This window comes from Cydia amplana, chromosome Z (genome assembly GCF_948474715.1).
Source record: "Cydia amplana chromosome Z, ilCydAmpl1.1, whole genome shotgun sequence".
In the NCBI taxonomy this organism is placed as follows: domain Eukaryota; kingdom Metazoa; phylum Arthropoda; class Insecta; order Lepidoptera; family Tortricidae; genus Cydia; species Cydia amplana.
Window position 1 is genome coordinate 14,097,140 of NC_086096.1, and position 23,810 is coordinate 14,120,949.

At 36.9% G+C, this 23,810-nt stretch overlaps 3 protein-coding genes across 3 annotated transcripts in view; 2 read left to right on the forward strand and 1 right to left on the reverse strand.

Moving 5' to 3' along the window:
* The window catches only part of LOC134661181 (uncharacterized), a 30,725-nt gene extending 29,952 nt beyond the window's left edge, over positions 1–773 (forward strand). Inside the window, exon 5 of the mRNA XM_063517144.1 lies at positions 239–773. Coding sequence (XP_063373214.1) covers positions 239–448 — 210 coding nt within the window. The 3' untranslated portion in view covers positions 449–773. The remainder of the gene's footprint in view (positions 1–238) is intronic.
* A 10,358-nt stretch (positions 774–11,131) lies between these two features.
* LOC134661849 (TBC1 domain family member 13) lies at positions 11,132–16,642 on the reverse strand. The gene is made up of 9 exons (XM_063518058.1): positions 16,541–16,642; positions 16,148–16,221; positions 15,873–15,998; positions 15,607–15,785; positions 15,033–15,131; positions 14,142–14,352; positions 12,325–12,526; positions 11,820–11,942; positions 11,132–11,378 (listed from the first exon to the last, which is right to left on the reverse strand). The coding sequence occupies exons 1-9, from the start codon at positions 16,558–16,560 to the stop codon at positions 11,258–11,260; spliced, it is 1,155 nt and encodes a 384-aa protein (XP_063374128.1). The 5' UTR covers positions 16,561–16,642; the 3' UTR covers positions 11,132–11,257.
* Positions 16,643–22,195: 5,553 nt separating this feature from the next.
* Positions 22,196–23,259, forward strand: LOC134661147 (venom allergen 5-like). The gene has a single exon (XM_063517098.1). The coding sequence runs from the start codon at positions 22,248–22,250 to the stop codon at positions 23,256–23,258; it is 1,011 nt and encodes a 336-aa protein (XP_063373168.1). The 5' UTR covers positions 22,196–22,247; the 3' UTR covers position 23,259.
* Positions 23,260–23,810: the final 551 nt, after the last annotated feature.

Genomic DNA, 23,810 nt, shown 5'->3' on the forward strand with positions numbered 1-23,810 from the left:
GAAATTTAGACTTAATAAAAGTCCAAAAATATGACGGATAGTAGTCTTCCAATAGTAGTCGTACACCACACTCTTGTGTGAATGAAGAGTTAAGAGTCTCTTTAATTTTATTTTTATACATGCTCTGTTATATAAACAAAAGGCGCGGCGTACGAAGCGTCCGATTCAATTTTCCTCTATAAATGAGATGCTATTGTACACTACAATGAAATAATTGTGGTCATTATTGTCGTTACAGGCAAATGCGCCCTCTTCGCCCCAGACGAAAGTATCCAGCCCGGTGTTGGCGAGCACTCCGAAGGCGATGAACGGCACTAAGAACGGCGCGGCGGGCGAGCCGCGCGCGGGCGCCGTGGAGGTGAGCCGCGCGCCGCCGCCCGAGCCGCAGCAGCCCGAGCACGTCACCATCAAGAAGAAGCCCAAGTGCAAGTGCTGCGTGCTGCAGTAACCGCCTCCCCCCCGCGCCGCCCGCGCACCGCCCGCACCGTACCTTCGCTTCTCTATTCGTCGCATCACCCATCTCGACCTCGGTGTTTACACGGTGCTATTTCATTTTTACCCATGTTCACAATTTTAACGTTTCGCGTTTCTATAATTACATTTACCGAAATTAATAGGTTATCAATACGGTTTTTCCGACTATCAATATATTATTTGTGATATTTTACTGTTATTACAAGTTTACAAATATTTGTCTGCTACTTATGTAGTGTTAGTTAGGGTTCCGTACCAAATACCTATAAATAATATTTGGTACTACTAAGTCTAATCTATCACTATCAATTAAAACAAATAAATACAATCCAGCATTTACCGACTACAAAACTTAAAACATATTAGTAAAAAAAAATCTTCTACAAAACTTTTCTAATGAAATGTGTACCTACTTGAAAGTTTTTAAACCCTAATTCAAACTTTACTTAAGACCCACCTCCTTTGATTGAATTGTATGTAAATAATTAAATACAATATTTTCTCAATACTTATTGTTTACAGCCAATGGCGACGTCTACGAAGTACGGAATCCTAACCGAGCGAGTGTAACTCGTCGTAAACCTTTTATTTTAATTTTTAACTGCATTTTTAAATACTTTCATTTGTTAATGAATGTAATGACGTTACATAGCTATCAAATTAAGGTACAAAGAAAAGTGTTTATTTCATTTAGCTAGTTTCACTGAAAACGTAAGATATTTTAATTTATTATTGATTATACCGATAAATCAGTTCGTAAATCCAGTGATATGCCGCACTTGTACAGTGGTGTCTCACAGCACTTGATGTTGCTAATCGTTATGCGAATTAATAAAGATAGAATCTCAGGATTATTACTTTCTCAGAGAAAGCAAATAACAGAAGAGAGGACATTAACCCGGTTAACATGTCAAATTATTATTAATTTTGTGCAGAATACGTATACATCTCTTACTGTCTCATTTCAAATTGTATAAAAATATACTGTAATAATCATGTTACAATGAATGTCATAATTTTGGAATATGTAATTTATTTTAGAACTGTTACTTTAGAGTTGAATGTGTTAAATAATATTTAGACGTAATCTTAATGTATATTTTTTATATGTTTATTTAAAAAGTATTATGAAACGTACAGAAATTGAAATGTTTAAGTCGCGGGCCGCATCAGTGGCACCTTACCCGCTTCTTAGAGCTACCACTCACTGAATGGAACTTTTTTTCGACATAACTAAATACGAGTATGGTCTAAATGTAATAAATTTATCAATGAATGTTACGATTGTTGTTACGATATTAATGTATCCCTCTAAAATAATTTACGCTTGCGTCCAGTAGTGTTTTGTAAACATAAATGCTTTTTACAATGCTGTGACACGAATTAGGTTTTTACCTATTTTTTAAGATAATATACGATGCATTTCGATGCTCAAATTCAATTCTGACGTATCCTAATAATTTTTGTAGAACAATAGATACTTATCAATATCATTTGAAAGGTATTTTCAATATATTTGTGCTCAAATATATTTTTATTCAAATCTCAAACATATAAACATATAAATACCTGGGCATTTGATCTAAGGCAGCGACATGAGCAACGGATCCTGATTCAGTTTTCTATAGGAAATGCCGCAGTGTTACTCTAGGCGCAAAAACATTTTTCTATTTACAGATTTACTTGTAAGGAGCGAGTTTCTTGGATTTCTTAGTTTGAAATAACACTTGTCTACAAGGAATAACATTTTTTTAAACATCGTAGTCACTCTTTTATTTAGGACTACTTATATTTAGACTTTTATCAACATCTAATTAATCGTTATTCATTTACTTATAAAGAACCAAATAATGTTGATAATGGATGTAAGAATACAACTTGGAGGTGTTCTTCCTTGTGGACTAACGACATCGCTCGGAGCTGTTAAATTATGTCACATATTCTCGAGCACCGTATGTGCTGAGAATATTATTGAAATAATAAATGGAATGATCTTTAGCATTAGATTGTGTTAGTACAAGATACTCGTATTTTATTAGATGCATAATTAAATGGATGCATTTCATGATACACTTCTCTGCTACGCTCCATATTTTTACCAAGTTTTATGTCGAATATAATATACCTATGTTTACTTGGGCACGCGTAAGTGATCTATACTATATATGTATGTATATATACCTGTCTTTTATTCGGTACCTATAATTTATGAACATATGACTTTCTATTGAACGTAACCTATTTAAAATTAATTCTAAAAAGGCGGCTATTCAACATTGGATTACGAAATTATAATTTTAGAAACAAAATTATATTTTTATTACATTAGTTGCAATAGTACTTATTGTAAGTCAATTAATCCACTAATGCAAATAGTCGCCTTTATATTGTTCGATAATATCTGTATATATATATAACATACATTAAGGAAGATTAAATGAGGGATAAAATGATATCTCTTTGTGTTGTCGAGTAGTTGGTAGCCGTCGACGGGACAGAGAGGCCACTCGCCAGACAAGGGTGCCGAGAGTACGAGGCGGTCGATTGGTTTATACTTTTTGTAACATTGCTCTCGGATTATTATTGTTAATATAAGTCTAAATAGATATGTAGATTATTTATAATTTGCACGACCTAGCTACATTATTGTAATAATACTGAAGAAATAGGATACCTGCCTTTGTTATAATTGCTTAATTCATTTACATGAATAAGTTATTGATATTATGATAAAATCATAAAATCAGAATGAAAAATAATAAATTGTTTTCTTTTTAGTCGAGCAAATAAAGCAAAGTCGGAACAGAAATTTAAAATAGTGTTGGATGTGGTAGCTTCTCTGTTTGGCGTGCCAATGGCACTAGGGAATGTCGAATAGCAGCTTGCAGCGCACTCTCAGAGCTGCTACACACATTATCACATGATTGTAGAATTTAAAGGCGTGGTTAGGCTTGGCACGCACTGCGGTTTTTTTCTTTCGGTTGCGGTCAAAATGTAGCAAGTTGCGTGCGTGCGCTTATATAGAATGCCGTACGTTACATTTTTTGCGGTAGCGGAACCGCTTTTTAAAAACCGCAGTGCGTGCTAAGCCTTAGACGGTTATAAGAGAATACTACTGGCGCAATCAGATAGATATTGTTAAGAATTAAGTTATTATTATGGATGTCAAGTATTATTATTTATTCTCACTAGTAGCTCGGCGAAATGAATCATTAAAAAAAGTCGCAGATGAGTGGATTTATTATCTGTATACGGATCGTTTTAGATTGTTGCTGTGGAATTGCACACTATACACTCGAAAATGTATACATCTCATGGTAACATTCAAAAATTAATACAGAAACAAGTAATCGCGGCCAGATAGGGTAATTCAGACCAAGATTTAAGAGATCTTAAAAGTTTTCATAAATTAGGATACATTATATTTTATATTATGAACTTATGAAACAATAAAATAACAATGAGGAATAAGCTCGTCAATTTGACCGAATCCATATTTTTCTTTATTTACGTAATTACACTTAATACCTACTTGTAGGCCACGGTGTTAGTGATCCGGAATGTACCCTTAGCACACCGCTTTTGTAATAACTCGACGAAATTGTACTATAACAGAAAACTGCAAAATCCCTACACGACACTGATTTTGTCAACGCCGGTCCGTTAATTTGACCTAAACAATGTCAGTCAGTCAATCATTAGTATCATATTCATCCATAGTTAAGCTTTATTGCATTATTAGTGGAGAGCCAACGCAGCGATTAACGAGAGTACCTAGTAGCGTAAAACCAAGTAAAATTAATGAAGTTTACAGAATATACGTACCAATTCTAACAGTATTCTATCGGAATTGCAATATATGTGAATTTTAATGGATAACATTTTAACTCATCGCAGCCTGATAGCGAAAGAGACGACGAGATGTCGCGTCCAGCCCTATCATTTGAAATTGAATGTTCTTATAGGACACCGAGAGGTGCCGACGGCGGGCTGGGGGCCGATTTTTGAATTTCGATCGCTCGATTTCGTCACTCGAAAATCGATGGAAAACGGCGAAAAGCTAATTAATAATTAACGAAATACACGAAATCGAGTGGTCGAAATTCAAAAATCGGCCCCCTGGAGTCAGTTCGCGGTTAGGCTGCCGTTTACAATATTAGTCCAGTGTCAACTCTAAGCTCTTTTATAACCTGTACGAAACATTTCCTTGGAAACTTATCATCACATACCGTGGGCCCTTAGGGAACCATAGATTTATTCAATGTCAACAGGACGTTTGCTTGTTGCTACAATTATTCTGTACGATTAAATGATTTTATAATAAGTTGATGCTTTCAATTTGAGATATCCTTGGGGAACATTCCAATTTTTGGTTTCGATTGCAACTTTGTCAGAAGATTGTTGAGATGTTACTGTAAATTAAAAAATGCAAATTGTAGCTGACAATATGTATTTCCACCGCGATACAACCGGCTGTCGGTTTTTTATTGCAGTGCAAGTGTCATTTTAACGTCAAACTTCTATGAATTTATGACGTGTAAATAACACTTGCACTGCGTGGGCTATCAAAATCGCTGCAGACTTTTCTCGGTCTAACTCTAGCATCTAAACTATCCTCTGACAAAGTATCCATCGGTAGGCGATGTCTGAAAATTTTTTTTTTACATTTTCATCTAAATAGCTGACGGTCTTCCCACGGCGATACAGTCAGCAGCAGAAGTTGCTAAGCGGGCCAGGTATTCAAAAGGCGTTCAATCTTGACGCGACTTATTTATTGTTAAGAGAATGTTATTGTTATTGTCAGCAAATCACCCCTGCATACAAATATAGCAGGGGTAATTTGCTGACTGGCTACACGCAGACTACTTGTAATGAAAATAAAAGATAATAATCACACTGAAAATATATTTATATTTCTTTATTAGTCGTTAAACGTAAGATAATATTGTCTTTTTAAAGAGTATTCTAAACAAATATAGCGTTAAAATTGCTCTTGTTATAAATTTCCAACAGACTTCATTTTTAATAACACATACGATTACTTAAATAAAATAACTTATGTTGTAAAATATTGCATAGGATTTTGCTTACACTGAATTAGTAGATAAGTTAAGTATTTAGAAGAAATAGTAAGGTAGAAGAATTATGTTTTAAATCACAAACTAGAGTTAACCATGGAGCAAGAAAGCTGATGGTAATGACGTTTACTTGCCTACGCAGGGAAACAAAACAGATAGAGTCTGTGCGGAAAGAGAAGAGTCGTGGAATGTATCGGGTCCCATACATTCCACGACTCTTCTCTTTCCGCACAGACTCTAAAGACAAGGTGGATGTATAGCCTGACCAGTAATATATGATAATTGTCAAGAGGGCGCTGTTATTCTCATGTATAGGGTGACAATTCAGTGTAGTATGAAAAAAATAGTTCCAGTGAAATTCCGCAACATGGCGCACCCTCAATAGATCCTGGTTCACCTATAGGTAAGTCAATATACAGTTGTCGGCTATACTTCCTTTTTTTAGCATTAGAAAGAAGGTAGCGACCTTGACGCCTTTTTATTTTGAAAACACTTTTGGAAAATAAGTCACGGCAAAAATGTTACAATTATAATCATATACTATAATTTACATTATCTTGCTTTCATAAGTAATACCTACTCCATCACTAGATATTATTGCAGTCATTTTTCATAAGTAGGTAAGTATACGAACATTTGAGCCACATTTGACTCAAAAATACTAAAGAGATTTTAAATAAAATCTTGTAACAAACAATAGAAATCTGAAGTACAAAATATGCTTTCATGATGAAAGTAAGTAAATGTAGAACTCGGAAAGTACAAAAAGTAGGTTAAAGAAAGTTTTGTCTTAATTATATCATCAAAAATGTAAGTCCATTGTGTTCTATCAAGATGTAAAAAATATCCGTTTTAAAGAATACCTAAGTACTTAAAGTTACAAATTAAAATTACTAATAAATGGTTAAGAAATATAGAATAAATTGTACACCTAAAAACTTCTAAATCACGCATATTGTAATAAATGTACCACAAATTACTAATTGAAAAGCAACTTGCACAGTAGAGTAGTTTAGCATGGGAGACGTATTGTAATGGAAGCTTTGCGGCAGTGTACCTACTTATTTGTTGTTTATAGCGGCTACAGAAATACAACATCTGTGAAAATTTGAACTGTCTAGCTATCACGGTTCATGAGATACAGCCTGGTGACAGACAGACGCACAGTGGAGTCTTAGTAATAGGGTCCCGTTTATATCCTTTGGGTACGGAACCCTAAAACATCCCCTTATTTATTAAGCTCTGCTCGTCAAAACGAATCGTATGAGCCCAAACTCGAGGGTCAACTAGTACTTAGACAGCGAGGAGTTCTACTCTCCATCTTATACTTGAAAGTTTTTATTACATTGTTCATTATTTAGTAACAAAACTTATAAATGAAGTTAATAAATAAATATTATAGGACAATTTTACACAGATCGACCTATTTCCACAGTAAGCTCAATAAGACTTGTGTTGAGGGTACCAGACGATGATATACCTATGTAATATAATGATATGTATATATAAATACTTATTATACATAGAAACATCCATAACTCAGCGGGCTCAGCCAGCCTATTATGGATAGCTTTATCCATCTTTATCCACGTGATAAAATAACTGTCACTGTTTAACACCGTGGGAAAGAAAGTGACGGACACCGTTTTATCACGCTGTCACGTAGACAAGAACGACCATCATATCCGTACTGCACGGTTCAATTTTTATCGACTATCACTATGCCCGTCACCTTCGCACTTACATACTTGTTAGAACATGACAGGCATGGTGACAAATGATAAAAATGCGACCGTGCTACTAGGGCAGGAAGAAATATTTGTGATTAACACACAAATAAATGCCCTTACCAGGATTCGAACCCGGAACCAGGATTACCAGCAGGGGCGGATTAAGCTGGTGCGGGGCCCGTAGCACATTCGTCCGCGGGCCGACCAGTTAATAAAAGTGGATTAATAAAAATAGGTTTAGACATTTATTCTTTTTGTACATTTAACTAACATTTATAGGTTATTCCCACTAGTTACCACCAAGTTGTTACTAGTGGTAACTACTGGGAATTTTTTTCCCACCTTTTACCACTGGTAATTTATATTTTTATTCCCACTAGTTACCACCAAGTTGTTACCAGTGGTAACTACTGGGAATTTTTTTCCCACCTTTTACCACTGGTAATTTATATTTTTATTCCCAGTAGTTACCACCAACATTTTGTTAGATCACTCCATATTTATACTATACTATTTTTATACTGTTTTTATTAGTATTTAACTCTTAACAATTAATTAAATTTTTAATTATTTTTCCCAGTAGTTACCAGTGGTAAAAGGTGGGAAAATAATTCCCAGTAGTTACCACTGGTAACAACTTGGTGGTAACTAGTGGGAATAACCACATTTATTTACCTACTTGTTTTGGAAATTTACATGAGTAAAATGATTTTATATGTATATAATATATATACCTACCAGTTAAAACAAGAGTAATGTAATTAATTTAACTTCTAGTAAATTCGCAAAAAAAATAAAAAGAATCACTTTTACAATCCACCTTCGTCCTACGGGTATAATTATTATTTAGAAACAATATAATTTATTGGTTTATTAGTATTTTTTTCACGGGCCTATTAAAAATCTTAGTGCGTGCGCAGCGTGCGTGGGGATATAGATCAAACACGCAGAGGCCCTTGGGAGAGCTTTAATGTCATGTAGAACATTTTATTATTATCAATCGATAGGTACGAGTACGTATGCTGGTTATTGCGTTCCAATTGACAAGACTTTGCCTAATTCAATATTTGCCGTAGATTCCGTTAAGCACGGCTGTGTTGCCGTCAATACTCCGACTTTATTTAGAGATATGTTAACATACTATTACGGCCACTTTATCCCTTGGTCTCAATTAAGCCTTTGTTGGATAGACTAGACTACGAGGTCTGTCCTCATTATTTGCCCTGACTACCTATATTTTTAGACTGATGACATCCAATCTAACACAAAGCAGAGAATATCGGTACAGATGTATTTAATAATCCTTTACCATCGTATTTTCACGGAAACGTTCGTATTTGTCATGCTACTTCAGTCAACCTCTTACTAGTGATAGCGGTTACACCGCGAAATTCAATAAAATGCTGCAAATGGTGTTAAAGGTATGAAAATCGGTACGATTGATCGTTAGGCCATTTGAATCAATTAAGTACAGTGCATAATTGTTTTCCATCGTATTATATCGGAACCTTTCGTATTTGTTACTTCAGTTAACTTTGGTACTTTTTGTACGTGACATAGCAAGACACGTTCGTACGTTTCCGTAAAATACGATGGAAAATAATTTTTCTCCAATATGCTAGGAAATGTTCACCTTATTGTAGCAAAAATAGTACGGGAAGTTCTACGTTATTGTCAAACTCTAATTTAAAAAAAATCAAACTATCGCTGTCCTGTTCTAGCGGACGGGAATGAAAAAAACACTACAGTAATAACTTATTACTGTAGTGTTTTTTACTTTTTAAATACAAAAAACGCAAACAGCCAATTATTATAGCCGCGAGCCGCGTCTACACCACCCGATCAGCTATCATTTCCAGCTATAGGATAGAGTGAGATAGTAAGATAAACGACCTTACTTGTCTCGTTCTTACAAGACCGTTGTGCTCGTGTATGATCGTGAGAATACTGCTTAATAAAATCAAAATCAAAGATTATTTTTATATTTTTTTAAGGATCTCATCCGTGTACATAAAGTTTATATAGTTTGTCAAAGGACTTTCTTATTTCAAACATAGACAGAGAGAATCATACTAGCTTTGTCTTACACTAGTACTAGCACCCAAAAGAAAAGGATGGATATAGTTTTCCTGGTTCTTACTGACTGACAAATTGGTTTGACCAACTATATTGTACAATTATATTGAATGAACGAATATTGAATGGTACCTACTGAATGGCAGAATAAGTTTGTGCCCTAAACTTTTAAAAATTAATTTTAGAGGGAAATTGTTACTGACATTTTTGATGTGAAGGTTCGATTTGAGTGATGCTTGATGCTTAAATAATTATTATTTTACCTTATTTCCTCGCATGTTTGGAGAAAAGCACTATATATGCCTCGGCAGGAATAGCAATTCGTGGATTCGTCTTCTTTGTCGGACTCCGCTTCGCGTCGTCCGACAAAATCGAAACTCATCCACGAATTGCCCTTTCCCGGCCTCTGCAATAATGTACTAATGCACTACATCTCCACATCTGTATTTGACGGAAGTGTTCTAATTCTAGGGTGACCACTGACCACACATGCATGTCGCAAATAATAATTATTATTGTGTAACATGGGGCGTAAGTTAAATATTGCAAACGAGAGTACGATTTACAGACTCGAGTTTACAATATTATTTATTACGCCCCGAGTTACACAAAATGTTTTTCCTCACACTTGCGATACAAAAATGAAGTATAAAGACAAAAAACAGTTAATTATGGTACTAGAAACTTCATTACTCCCTAGGGAAAACGCTTTTTCTGTTACTCCCGCTAAGCCTGCGTGCAATTCCACATTTACTGAGCGAGTGTGATGAAAAAATATTTTCACTACTAAGACGTTAAATAAATCATCTTAGGTTGCGCTCGATATAGATAAACTAACTATTAAGCCTCAAACACGACAAATCCGTAAAAATATATACTAAATAGGTATCTACAAACTTGTAAGTTTTCAAGTAATAAAGAGTGACAAAAGTAGGTATGTACTTACAATATTAATTCGACTTGAGTTATTTACCCCCTCATAAAATCTAGCAACCTCTTATAACTTTTTTCTCTTTCTAACAAACAGGAATGTCAAAATAACGACTGTCAACGGTTTGTTAGATTTGACAAACGTTTATGAATAACGCCGTTTATGAATATAGCTGATGAACCAAATCTTGTCAGTAAAAAAAGGCGCGAAATTCAAATTTTCTATGGGACGATATGCCTTCGCGCCTACATTTTTCAAATTTGCCGCCTTTTTCTACTGTCAAGATCTGGTTGACCAAGTATAAAGGCATTATTGCGTACGTCAGTGTTTTCATGACTATGGCTAAAAAATGCAATGGTAACTTCTTTCATTTACGAGACATATTCGTTCTTGTAAAGGTTCTTGGTTCGGAGTAGGTACACGTATTTCTCATATTAAATACTTCGATTAACAATTAAAATTGTCCCTGCCGTTTATATCACTTGGTAGCATGGGCGTACCCAGAATTTTTAAGGGGCGGGGCAGAAGTGGGGGAGGCTGGGTACGTTGTAACAGGGCACGGTTGAAACGGCTCTAACGATTTCAGATGAAATTTGCTATATGGAGGTTTTCGGGGGCGAAAAATCGATCTAGGTCTTGTCTCTGGGAAAACGCGCCTACTTTGAGTTTTTTAATGTTTTCCGCAGTCTCCCAGATATTTACATATGTGCCTAAAAATTGTTAGCGTCTGGTCAGAGACCAGGGTTGGGCTACAGACCCACCTTGCCCCACCGTGCGTACGCCTATGCTTGGTAGGCCCCGTTCGTGCGTCTACTTAACCGATAGTTATGTATAGCTATAATATCTTCTTAAGTTCAATATAAAACGCAAAATTTTAAAATAAATTCTCCAAACTTACGTATTAAATTGTCAATGTAAAATCTTGTAAAATATGTATCAAATGCACACACACAGAGAGGTAGTATTAGCTATCTGTGCGATATCTCAACAGCCTTGTTCAGTATAAGAGAGACGTCCATGGGCGGGAAGTTTTGGAGCAGTTTCACGTTCGACGCGAAATCACCGTTGAGCAAACTCTCTTCCACCAGTCTGTAATCAATTTCATTTAATTAATACATTTTCCGTAATTTAATTAAGTCAAAATAAATAAATACTTATTGAAATATACTAATTAACTATGTATTTGAATTTGATTTCCACGTACAAACAGGTCTACTAAATTGTATTTAATTTTCCTGCAATTCAGACACGAAGTAGCAAATGAAAGCAGTTTAACCGAAATATAACCCAATTATACGATTATTCCACAACAAATGGTTGAGGCAAAATTAAGTTAACTAGCGTCTCGCCCCGGCTTCGCACGGGTTAACAAATTATACATAAACCTTCCTCTTGAATCACTATCTATTAAAAAACCCGCATCAAAATCCGTTGCATAGTTTTAAAGATCTAAGCATACAGAAAGACAGCGGGAAGCGACTTTGTTTTATACATAGTATATATAGTGATACAATAAAAATAAATACTCACAAAATCATGGCACAGCAGATGTATATAAGAAAATCAAATCTCATCGGGTCTGCGAATAAGGAATCCCATAGTCTTTCTACGTCTGGCAGAGAAAACTCTTGAGACAGCAGTAAGGTGATCCACCTGATAATAAATAATAGGGAATATTACCAAGACACTGCGTAGAGGGCGCTACTAGCACAAACTGGGTCTACCGCAAAACACGAACAACTAGATTTCGTTATCTGCCTCTCTATCAGTCTTGGGTATTCGAGCGAGAGAGGCAGATAACAAAGTTGCGATTTTCGCGTTTCTTGATGCATCAAAGTCGCAGTGAAAACTTGCCAAAAAACTGTTTAAGGCATAGTATGTATGAGTTATTCTATGGTTTACAATATGTGCTAGTGCTGCACTCTGGCGGCAGAACATTGCAGTATTTTCCCCTATTCGGAGTAGAATGTTTATCGACTGTTTTTTTCTTCATGCCATGATGATAAAGAATGTGTCAATCACTCAAGTAGCTTACCGGAAGCTATAGTATTGGGGTTTAAGCTCCTGCACCTCCATGCGATGCCAAACGTGGGGCCCATTCTTCTTGACACAGTCACAGAGCCGGTTCATCATGTAGTTAATGCCACTCTCAGCCTCATCCAGGGTGCGGATGAAAAAGTCACGAATTTCGGACATCAAGTTGGTAAAGCAAAAGAAGCAGTCTGCTTCTGCATGTTCTGAAAAGTCATAAAAAACGTTGAGAATAGGCTACATGACTAATTTTCATTTATGGTATCAATCGATCGGGTTTGTCTTTAGGATCAAATGTCTATATGGGACCCATTGCATTAAAGTAACACAAAAGTCAGAAATTGTAGTCAAAGCCAGACAGTCGCACTTCACTCGCGAAACGCCCTATACAAAACGAGAAGGGAACGTGACGTCAAGGTCTCTGTGAGCCCATCTTGTAGTATGGACAAATCAAGAAAATGGCGTTTTTGTCGGTGAAATATTGCGTTTATGTATATAGTTGCTAATACAATATTTTTTTGGATGAAATGTAAGGAATCGAATGGTACGGATTGGTACCCTTACTTTTATCGTTTTTGGAAGTTAAAAAATAACTTAAATATTGAAACTTTCGGGTCCTGTATTTTTGTAATTTTTCAATATTTTATTTTAATATCCACATTATTGTGATAAATTGCTCGTTTGCTATCTATTTTACTAGATTTTGTTATAAAATTCAACATGTGTCATCATCCCTATTGCAACCTGAAAAAGGCTGCCCTAGGACTTTTACTCGTATTTTCAAGCCCCGCTCCATGGATGCCATTGCGAAGAATGAACGCGAATATCTTGAACTAGTTTTTGCCCGCGACTTCGTTTGAGTGGAATCAGTAACAGCAGCTAGAGTAAGTATAGCGCTTGGATAAAGTGTAATGGCAATCATTCAATTTGAGCATAAGCTTAATTGCTTACATCAATTATCAGGCAATTCATTAACACTCTCAATGCCACCCCTCTTTTCACTCTGTATTTAGGGATGATTTCCGACATAAAAACGGTCATATGTCCTTCCTCGAGACTCATACCAAATTTCAACTAAATTGGTTAAGCGTGAAGAGGTTACAGACACACTTTCGCATTTATAATATTAGTATGGATTGTCGAAAAAACCTTACCGTATGTAGGTAGGTACTTGTGGTATTTAGGGTCAGCTTGTGGTGTGGATAATACAATAATACGACGATGTATCCTACCCACGAAGTCAAAGCCGACCACTTACTGTGTAAGTAAGTGCAATGTTTATCTAATGAATTTCTCGAAGGGCAAAAAAGAAAGAGCAAATGATGTAACTAGTAAAACGAGCCGAAATTTCTTATAAAAAAATATAATCAATATTCACTTCCTTGTAGGTACTTGTAAGAAGTTACAAGCTTTCGTGGAACGGGTCTCAGAAACGCATGGACATAATTTAGAGTAGCTACTCACGTCGGTGAATATGTGAGTGAATATGTTTACCACCATCCATGTGACCATCTAAAGTGGGGGTGGATAGGATACATGCTGAGATGCAAATTAAATAAATGGAGCAAACAAGTCACGCTATGGCACCCAAGAGACGGAAGTAGAAAACAAAAACATCCAAAAACAAGATGGGTAGATGAAATCCGCTTAACCCTGGGGCCTTACTGGTCCAGAGTACAGTGGAGAAGGTTGGAGGACGCCTATGCCAAGAGGCACACCGAACTGCGGGACATATTGTAAAAAAAATAATAAAATCGACTTAATAACCGTTGTACACAAGGATCGGAATAAAAGGCTATATAGATAGATAGATAGACTCACGTCGGTATTCAGAGTTGGGGTCAGTCGCGAACGTGTGGTAAATGGGCCCTATGATCTCGTTCATGCCCTGCACGTAGCCCTGGCCGGGGTTGAGCTTGGCGTAGAGGAACAGCATGCGCTCCACGACCTCCCAGTGCGCCTCGCAGCCCTCCTTCAGCGGCTCGTAGTCGCCGGACGGTTGGCTGTCTGACCGCCGGATCTCGTTACTCAGCTGTTAAGTAGCACAAGTGTTACAATTTGGAAGCTAAGTGCAATACAATTTTATCTAGGTAAAATCTTCGATTGCAATAACAATGACATGTGTATGTGATTTCTAGTTTTAAAGTTATTTCTAAATTTTCGACATTTTATGACAGGATTTTTTATTTAAAGTTGACTGCTGGCATTAGAAAAAAAGGTTATTTTTGCGATCAAAATGTAAGTACTTTTTCGACAGTTTTATTCCCAAAAGATACTTCATAGATCAAATTCATAATAATCCTGTAATCCAGGCAGCGTCTAAAATGGCAATCCATACCTAATTAATGAACTGTTCATTGATATCATGGAAAATATGGATATGTATTGTTGCTAGATGGCATAAAAAAGTTAGTTTAGAGCAGTTTCATTTGTTTAGTCATTTCTATTGGCGACTGAGGTTAAAAATTTTACTTTTGTACCTACTCATTTCTATGTTATTTTCTTTGTTAGTGTAATAATTATTTTGTTTTTTTTTTCCTTTTCTTCTGTTATGATGATTGTGTGTAAATTTATATTGTGTGTCATTGCAGCTGTCAAATAAATGATTTATCTATCTATCTAAAAAAATTAATAGGCTGAATATGTGAAACAAAAGTATTAAGATTTTTTTTTACAAGACAGAATAACAGAGACAAATAAATATGTTCGCACCTTAGCCACTCCCAGGCCTCTTCTTTCAAGAGTAGAGTACCTTAGCATGGATTGTTCTACTCTTTTGTGCAGTCTTTTCACTCCATTGCTGTTTACAATCTGAAATTTTAAAATACAAGATTCAAGAGGATATGTGACCACCAACTTTTTGAAAAACTGGTAGTTAGCCTTCTTAGTTCATAAATTGGTGTATTCTCATTAGTGCCTGCCCTACGTGACAACCGCCATACATGAGGAGGGGACAAATGGGATTGAATGGGTGAATTCCTTCTTTGAGATTCAAAGTATTCACAAAATTCACATCTCAAATATCATTTAAACCCGTTCAAGTGTTTTTGAGCAAAGATGCACATCAGCTATAGCATTGATAACAAAAATAAAACATTTTGTGAATGTTCAAAGTTCTAAGGTGTAGTCGGGTTATTCTGAAAGAAAACAATAAAAAGTGGCATATAATTCCAAAAAGGCACTTTTATTTTTAAATGATTTTTGTGATTACCCGATTTACGAAATTACCCAAATACACCTTAGAATTCATGTAATCTTAAACATATAATGTGTTATGAATACATGCCTCTGGACATGGGAATTCAGTAGCCGACTGAAAGAATGATATATCTGGACACAAGCGCCGAACATCCTTATCAATTTGTAACAAGACTTCATTGTCTTTGAAGTAGGTGCTCCAGGAGCTGTCTGGACTGATGTTCAAGGGATGATCACTGGGCCCTCCGGGTGACACGATGATCTCATCTAAAAATGTTTTATCTTAATGAATGTTTCTATGAATTTTAAACTCCATTATACACATAAGCATAAAAGTATTACAACAATACTTACTTATGTATTGTTTATATAGCTGTCGTTTATTAACTAGAGTTGTCTCTCTGATATTTTTTTCTTGCGGTACATAGTGCAATAATATCTTCCACACAAGGGACCGTAAGCCTTTATCATCTGGTATACCTAGCACACAAAGATAAAACATACTTAATTATTTTCTTTAAAGACTAATTGCCTTAACTTCCTAAAATACAAAATTAAAAAATTTGTGTGTTACATAGGTAATGTGATTCTAGCATATAGATATATGTACATATTAAGACAATTTTTACCATTGAAAGCTAACTTTCTTAGAGAGTTGATGTCAATCACTTCGTTATCCAACATCTCTTCAAAAAGTTTAATCCTGTAAAAATTAATAAGTAAGTAAGTAGCTCAGTCCAAAAGTAATGACATTTTAAATTTGAAAAAACAGGTAGATGAATCAAATACAATACAGTATTCCTTGTACATTAATGTGCAGAATTTATTGCTATGATTCTTGCGCCCCTCAAAGCGTAAATTTTTCTAAATGAGAATTATTTGGACATAAAAGTAAAGTGTAAGTAAGTAGTACGCCCTTCGAAATCATGATAACAAGTGGACGGTCAAATCAAGTAATTACGAATATTATCACGTACAAGATATCTAAATAAATAGAATAAAAAAAATTGTATTATCATTACCTTGCTTTATGTAAACTCATTATAGCTAATAAGGCGCTATGAATTAATAAAAACAAACTAAAATTCCGCTTTACTTTACAACACAGTTGCCGACTTTCGAATTGTCAAGTGAATGTTGCTAGATGTAAGAGATGTATTTTTATTTACAATGCCAGTCCAGACCGGATGATCAAATCGACCGATTTGTTCAGAAAAGAAATTGGCGTTTGAATTGGCGTCAATCTCAACCACCACTTTTAGATTTATGGTGATAGAACTGATAGAATATGAAAATAGAATGTGTAAAATACCCGGCCAGGTGCGTGTCGGGCTACGGATAATGGAGAGTTCCGTACCTTCATACGATATACGGTTAATGGGGCAACCGGTCATGTTCAAAGAAAATATTTAACAAAATTTACCGGCCAAACTATTACTTACCGTCGTGATGTCATCATCGTGGGTAAAATGTTTTTTAACATGATTTCAAATTTTATTACACAACACAAGACGTACCTTGAAGTAAAGAATTTAAATTTTGTTAGTCGGTCACGAAATATAAACGGTTAAAATATTGATATACATATTTTTGTAAAAGTATGACCGTTTGTTGCTCAATAAATAAAATAGAGAGCGATAAATAAATACCACAATAGACAAAAGGTATGAAAAATATAAATGCTTGCCTACGACCATGAACGGATAATATGATCAAAATTTTACACATATATATATATAGTCCTCCCCGCCGTGTCCGACGACGGCGACTCCTCCAACTGATTAATCAAGAACATGGAATGCTCGGACATGACTTGCGAAGCCAAACTTGGTTTTGAAAATCCGATTACACGGTGCGCAATGGAGCTGGCCGGCTGAGTTGTAGGTGTAGGTATACGAGGGCTTCGGTCGCGTCTTACGTAGGCTATAGATGGTCAAGTAAATCTTGTCAGTAGAAAAAGGCGGTAAATTTGAAAATACAGGCGCGAAGGGATATCGTCCCATAAAAAAAATAGGATTTTTCGCGCCTTTTTAACAAGCTTTTATTAGGTCGACCTGTATGTATCTAACTATGTAATGGAATCTAAGGTAACTAATTTAACCATCTTCCAAGGATCGTAGCGTCATGAAAATTGGCAGCTGTATGTAGTTCTGATGACAATACAATAATATGGTACTGTCGAACTGATCTGATGATGAAGACAGGAGGTGGCCATAGGAACTCTCGACTTGTATGTAACTAACATGTAATGGAATCAAAGGTAACTAATTTAACCATCTTCCAAGGATCGTAGCGTCATGTAAATTATCATGTAATCTGTGGGCCCCTTTATGCTTTCGTTTAATCGCGCACGAGTGTGGAGAGGGCTTTACCAACACATGGGTAACAGTGGATCTTTCTCCACTTTTAGTTAAATTTCATCTTATTTCTATCTAGGCCACAGAATAAATAATAGATAAATAATAAGATAAGAAAAGGATACAATTTCAAGTTTAAATGGTGCAACTACCTACAGCTCTTATAAAAAAAAGCGGCCAAGTGCGAGTCGGACTCGCCCATGAAGGGTTCCGTATTTAGGCGATTTAAGACGTATAAAAAAAAACTACTTACTAGATCTCGTTCAAACCAATTTTCGGTGGAAGTTTACATGGTAATGTACATCATATATTTTTTTTAGTTGTATCATTCTCTTATTTTAGAAGTTACAGGGGGGGGGACACACATTTTACCACTTTGGAAGTGTCTCTCGCGCAAACTATTCAGTTTAGAAAAAAATGATATTAGAAACCTCAATATCATTTTTGAAGACCTATCCATAGATACCCCACACGTATGGGTTTGATGAAAAAAAAATTTTTGAGTTTCACTTCGAAGTATGGGGAACCCCAAAAAGGAGAAAAGAGGCTGTGACATACGGACGGACAGACAGACGGACAGACGGACAGACAGACAGACAGACAGACAGACATGACGAATCTATAAGGATTCCGTTTTTTGCCATTTGGCTACGGAACCCTAAAAAGCGGCCAAGTGCGAGTCGGACTCGCCCATGAAGGGTTCCGTATTTAGGCGATTTATGACGTATAAAAAAAAACTACTTACTAGATCTCGTTCAAACCAATTTTCGGTGGAAGTTTACATGGTAATGTACATCATATATTTTTTTTAGTATTATCATTCTCTTATTTTAGAAGTTACAGGGGGGGGGGACACACATTTTACCACTTTGGAAGTGTCTCTCGCGCAAACTATTCAGTTTAGAAAATAATGATATTAGAAACCTCAATATCATTTTTGAAGACCTATCCATAGATAACCCACACGTATGGGTTTGATGAAAAAAAAATTTTTGAGTTTCAGTTCGAAGTATGGGGAACCCGAAAAATTTATTGTTTTTTTTCTATTTTTGTGTGAAAATCTTAATGCGGTTCACAGAATACATCTACTTACCAAGTTTCAACAGTATAGTTCTTATAGTTTCGGAGAAAAGTGGCTGTGACATACGGACGGACAGACAGACGGACAGACGGACAGACGGACAGACAGACAGACAGACATGACGAATCTATAAGGATTCCGTTTTTTGCCATTTGGCTACGGAACCCTAAAAAGCGGCCAAGTGCGAGTCGGACTCGCCCATGAAGGGTTCCGTATTTAGGCGATTTATGACGTATAAAAAAAAACTACTTACTAGATCTCGTTCAAACCAATTTTCGGTGGAAGTTTACATGGTAATGTACATCATATATTTTTTTGAGTATTATCATTCTCTTATTTTAGAAGTTACAGGGGGGGGGGGGGGGGCACACATTTTACCACTTTGGAAGTGTCTCTCGCGCAAACTATTCAGTTTACAAAAAAATGATATTAGAAACCTCAATATCATTTTTGAAGACCTATCCATAGATACCCCACACGTATGGGTTTGATGAAAAAAAAAATTTTGAGTTTCAGTTCGAAGTATGGGGAACCCCAAAAATTTATTGTTTTTTTTCTATTTTTGTGTGAAAATCTTAATGCGGTTCATAGAATACATCTACTTACCAAGTTTCAACAGTATAGTTCATATAGTTTCGGAGAAAAGTGGCTGTGACATACGGACGGACAGACAGACGGACAGACGGACAGACGGACAGACGGACAGACGGACAGACAGACAGACATGACGAATCTATAAGGGTTCCGTTTTTTGCCATTTGGCTACGGAACCCTAAAAACCGGCCAAGTGCGAGTCGGACTCGCGCACGGAGGGTTCCGCACCATCAACAAAAAATAGAGCAAAAAACATCGTGTTTGTTGTATGGGAGCCCCCCTTAAATATGTATTTATATTATTTTATTTTTAGTATTTGTTGTTATAGCGGCAACAGAGATACATCATTTGTGAAAATTTCAACTGTCTAGCTATCGCGGTTCATGAGATACAGCCTGGTGACAGACGGACGGACGAACAGCGAAGTCTTAGTAATAGCGTCCCGTTTTTTACCCTTTGGGTACGGAACCCTAAAAAGTGATCCAGTTACCCACGCTCCCCTACAATGTAAGATTAGATTATAATTTTATGATATTTTCTCTGTACCTATCTCTGTGTGTTAGACACTGAACTCCTCCTAGATAGGTACTTAACCTAGTTGGACCGACTAGGTACGATGAAAAGTTGTAAAGTACCTATCTAATGCGCCTGCTTAGCTAGTCCTGATGATGGAGAAGATCAACAAGATATGACCTGTGGTCAGTGCCGGCCCGAGCCCTTGATCAGGGTAGAGCGACATCGGGTTTTGGCGCCCTTCGTTGAAGTTTACAAGCGCCTATTTTACCCCCCCCCCCCCACCCTCCTCGCCACACCCGCGTCATTTTGGCGCCCCATTTGCCATTTTGGCGCCCCCTTTGCCATCCGGCGCCTAGAGCGGCCGCTCCACTCGCTCTACTCTAGATCCGGCCCTGCTTGTGGTAGCTAGGTCCTTGCCCGAACTCCGTAGAATCGAAACAAACCGCTAGTTGCCGTCCGTGCCCTTGCGACAGGTGTGACTCCACAGAACACTTGGACAATATGTACTTTAAATAAGACTCAATATTTGATTACCTCGCTTATTTAATCACTTTTTATAACGGTAACCATATCCCCAGCACTGATGGGTAGAATAAAGAATGCCGCAGCACCTTTTGATACATTATCTTCTACATCGCATCCTGGATGACGATAATAAGACATATATTGCGCAGAAGCAAGGCAGAGACAAATCATGTTCAATGTAATGCCAACACCAAGAAAGATTATCGTAGTAAACTTATCACTAGATATCAAAAGGCCTCCTTCCAACAAAAGACCTAGACAGACCAGGCCGTATGTACCGTAAGTCGCAGTGACAATAAAATTTACTGAATATTTGTCCGAGGGACACTGGGAATGGAGAAAAAATGCTATTAGCATTATTATCAATGCCAGTGCACGAAGACACATACGCAAGAGATAAAATGACATTGCATGTTAATTCGCAAATTATGCAGAAGTTATTAATACCTACTGAAAGGGTATATTTTACTGAAATGTTCGTAATACTAATAATAAATAAATATAGGTATTACTTACTTATCCGTCACCAATCCGTCACTTTGATGAATTTATGACGATTAAAGTAAGATTTTCGTAAAAGGTTGTTATAATAATCTAGGGTTTCTGTTCTGATTTCTCAACCTTGGAGGATACAACTTTGATTATATCCTCCAAGTTCTCAACCTTTTTGATAGAGTCTCTTCGGAAAGAAAAGAGTCGTGGAATGTATTTTATTGTATACTTCGATCAACACGGGCTTGGAGGATATAATCAAACGGAGACGCCATGTCTGTAATTTTCTGTACAAAACAGTCTGCCGATTTTTGCGGGGGAGGGGAACGTCAAATGTATGCGTAACGTAAAAATAGCCATGTCAGATAAACGTCAGTCCATACATTGTGTATGACCGTTGGCCGCCTATTTTCGACAGAGGGGAAAGCCTGTTAATGGCTACTCCGTTTAGTTGTATCCTCCAAGAACACGGGCTTCGATTGTATATATTATACCACTCTTTGATTGGGCCCAATATATGCCGCGTTTATTCTCTTTCCGAACAGACTTTACTCTTTATACCTAGTTTTATACAGGTTTTAAAATAGTCTGAGCGGAAAGAGAAGAGTCGTGAAATGTATGGGATCCAATACATTCCACGACTCTTCACTTTCGGATTCGGATTTTGAACTAGACATCTATTAGATATCGATTAGACATCACTAAAATACGACAACGATATTTTTAAGATCTAGCCTGTCAAATCTGACAGTTCCGCGATTCTGGAGATACTTTGAACGATTTCCACAATGTCTAAAACGTCTCGTTATGTATTTTTAGATCTCAAAACGATTTTGAAACGATCTTAATACGATAATTTAACGTAAGTAAGTGACATTGGTAGCCCGAATTGAGCTGCAAAACATATCTAGTTGAAATCTAAACTACTAGGCATCTAATACATATCGTATCGTTCTCTTCTCTAGAACGGATCTAGTTTTCCGAATACCGCGGTCTAGCACAGTAGGATTTGTTTCAATTGTCTTTGGTTTAAAATATTTTTTGACTATTTTTGACATTGTAAATTAAGTTTCAAAGCATAGAGAATAATTATGACTGATTATGATTATCTTATGATCTGGCAGATGCTTTGTTTATGTTGTATGTCTATTTTAAAAGTGTGAAATGCGTATTACGTTGTTTATTTTGGAGTATTTTATTTTAGGAAATGCATTTGGAGAGATTATGAATACAAGTGAAGCAATAGACTACTGTGCTCATCCTCATTGTTCGATGAGAAACCAGCACACGATGTGTGTAGCAACGGAGAAAGTGAGCGGGCGGCTGTATGCGTCCGGCATGACCACGTGGATGCGCTACCAGCTACTGCTGCTGCACAACCGGCACCGCGACAACGTGGCCATGGGCCTGGACCCCGGCCAGCCCCCCGCCGCCAACATGCGCAAGATGTACTGGGACTACGAGCTCGAGGAGATGGCCGAACTCTGGGCGAGGCAATGCCAGAAAAGGCACGACGAATGTAGAAATACCTTCCGATTTAATGTTCTTCAAAACATGGATGTCCGACCTGTCGTCGTTAAAATGACACAAGCACAATTACTAGCAGATGCGGTTGACGCTTGGTTTTCAGGTTCAAGGGTTTTGCCTCAAGAAAATATTTGGTCGTTTAAACTTACCAACTGTAGTGCTTCAGGTGGATGCAATTCTCACTGGTATTCGGCCGCGGCATGGGCGTCTACATGGCGCGTAGGTTGTTCCCAAGCACTTTGTACATTAAGAGCGCGTTCTTGTGCTGTTTTTCGCAAACGTCGACGTAGTGGCACAAAGTTTCAGCAATCGACGAATGTAACTCGAACAACGCCAAGGGAAAATTTATTGCGCAGAACAAAGTACATGACCGAGGCGTCGGCAAGTAAACATCATTTCAACGACTTTTCTTTAATGTCAAGTACGGAGGTATCCCCGCTGCATCGGGGCGTTCTAGAATTCGCTAGGAAAACTCAAGAACCTAAAATTATGGCTTATACATTTTGTAACTATGGACCGGCCGGGAATATTGAGGGTTTTCCGATTTACATGAGCGGGATGCCCTGCAGTCGCTGCCCGCCCGGCACACGCTGCGGTGACCGCACGCACCGTGCCCTGTGCACCGTTAATTACGATCCCGATATATGACATTTTTTTTAGCTCAGAATTTTCGCTTTTAAATCCACCTAGAGCAATAGCAAAATATAATTCAAGGTTGCCATGAATAAATATATGGGAGCATTGAAAAAAAAAACATTTATTACCCTTTCATATGTTACGTATATAATACTTTTGTTACTATATTTATTTTCCTTTGTATTTTTACGGAAACGTACGAACGTGTCTTTGCTATTTCAGTCAGTCTCATTACAAAAAGTACTGAGGTTGATTGAAGTAGCATGACAAATACGAACGTAAAACAATTATGCACCTACATCTGCCCTAGTAGCACGGTCGCATTTTTATCCTTTATCACCATACCTGTCACGTTCTAAGAAGTATGTAAGTGCGAAAGTGACGGGCGTAGTGATAGTCGATAAAAATGGAACCGTGCTGAGCCCGCTGTACAGTCATGACATAATTTTGAGAAGATTCATTTATCAGGCACTAACTAGAAATATAATAATGAATGTGTTATCATCGCTTTGCAGTTTATCACAGTCATCAATAATATTATAATAATATAATGCCATTGTTGTT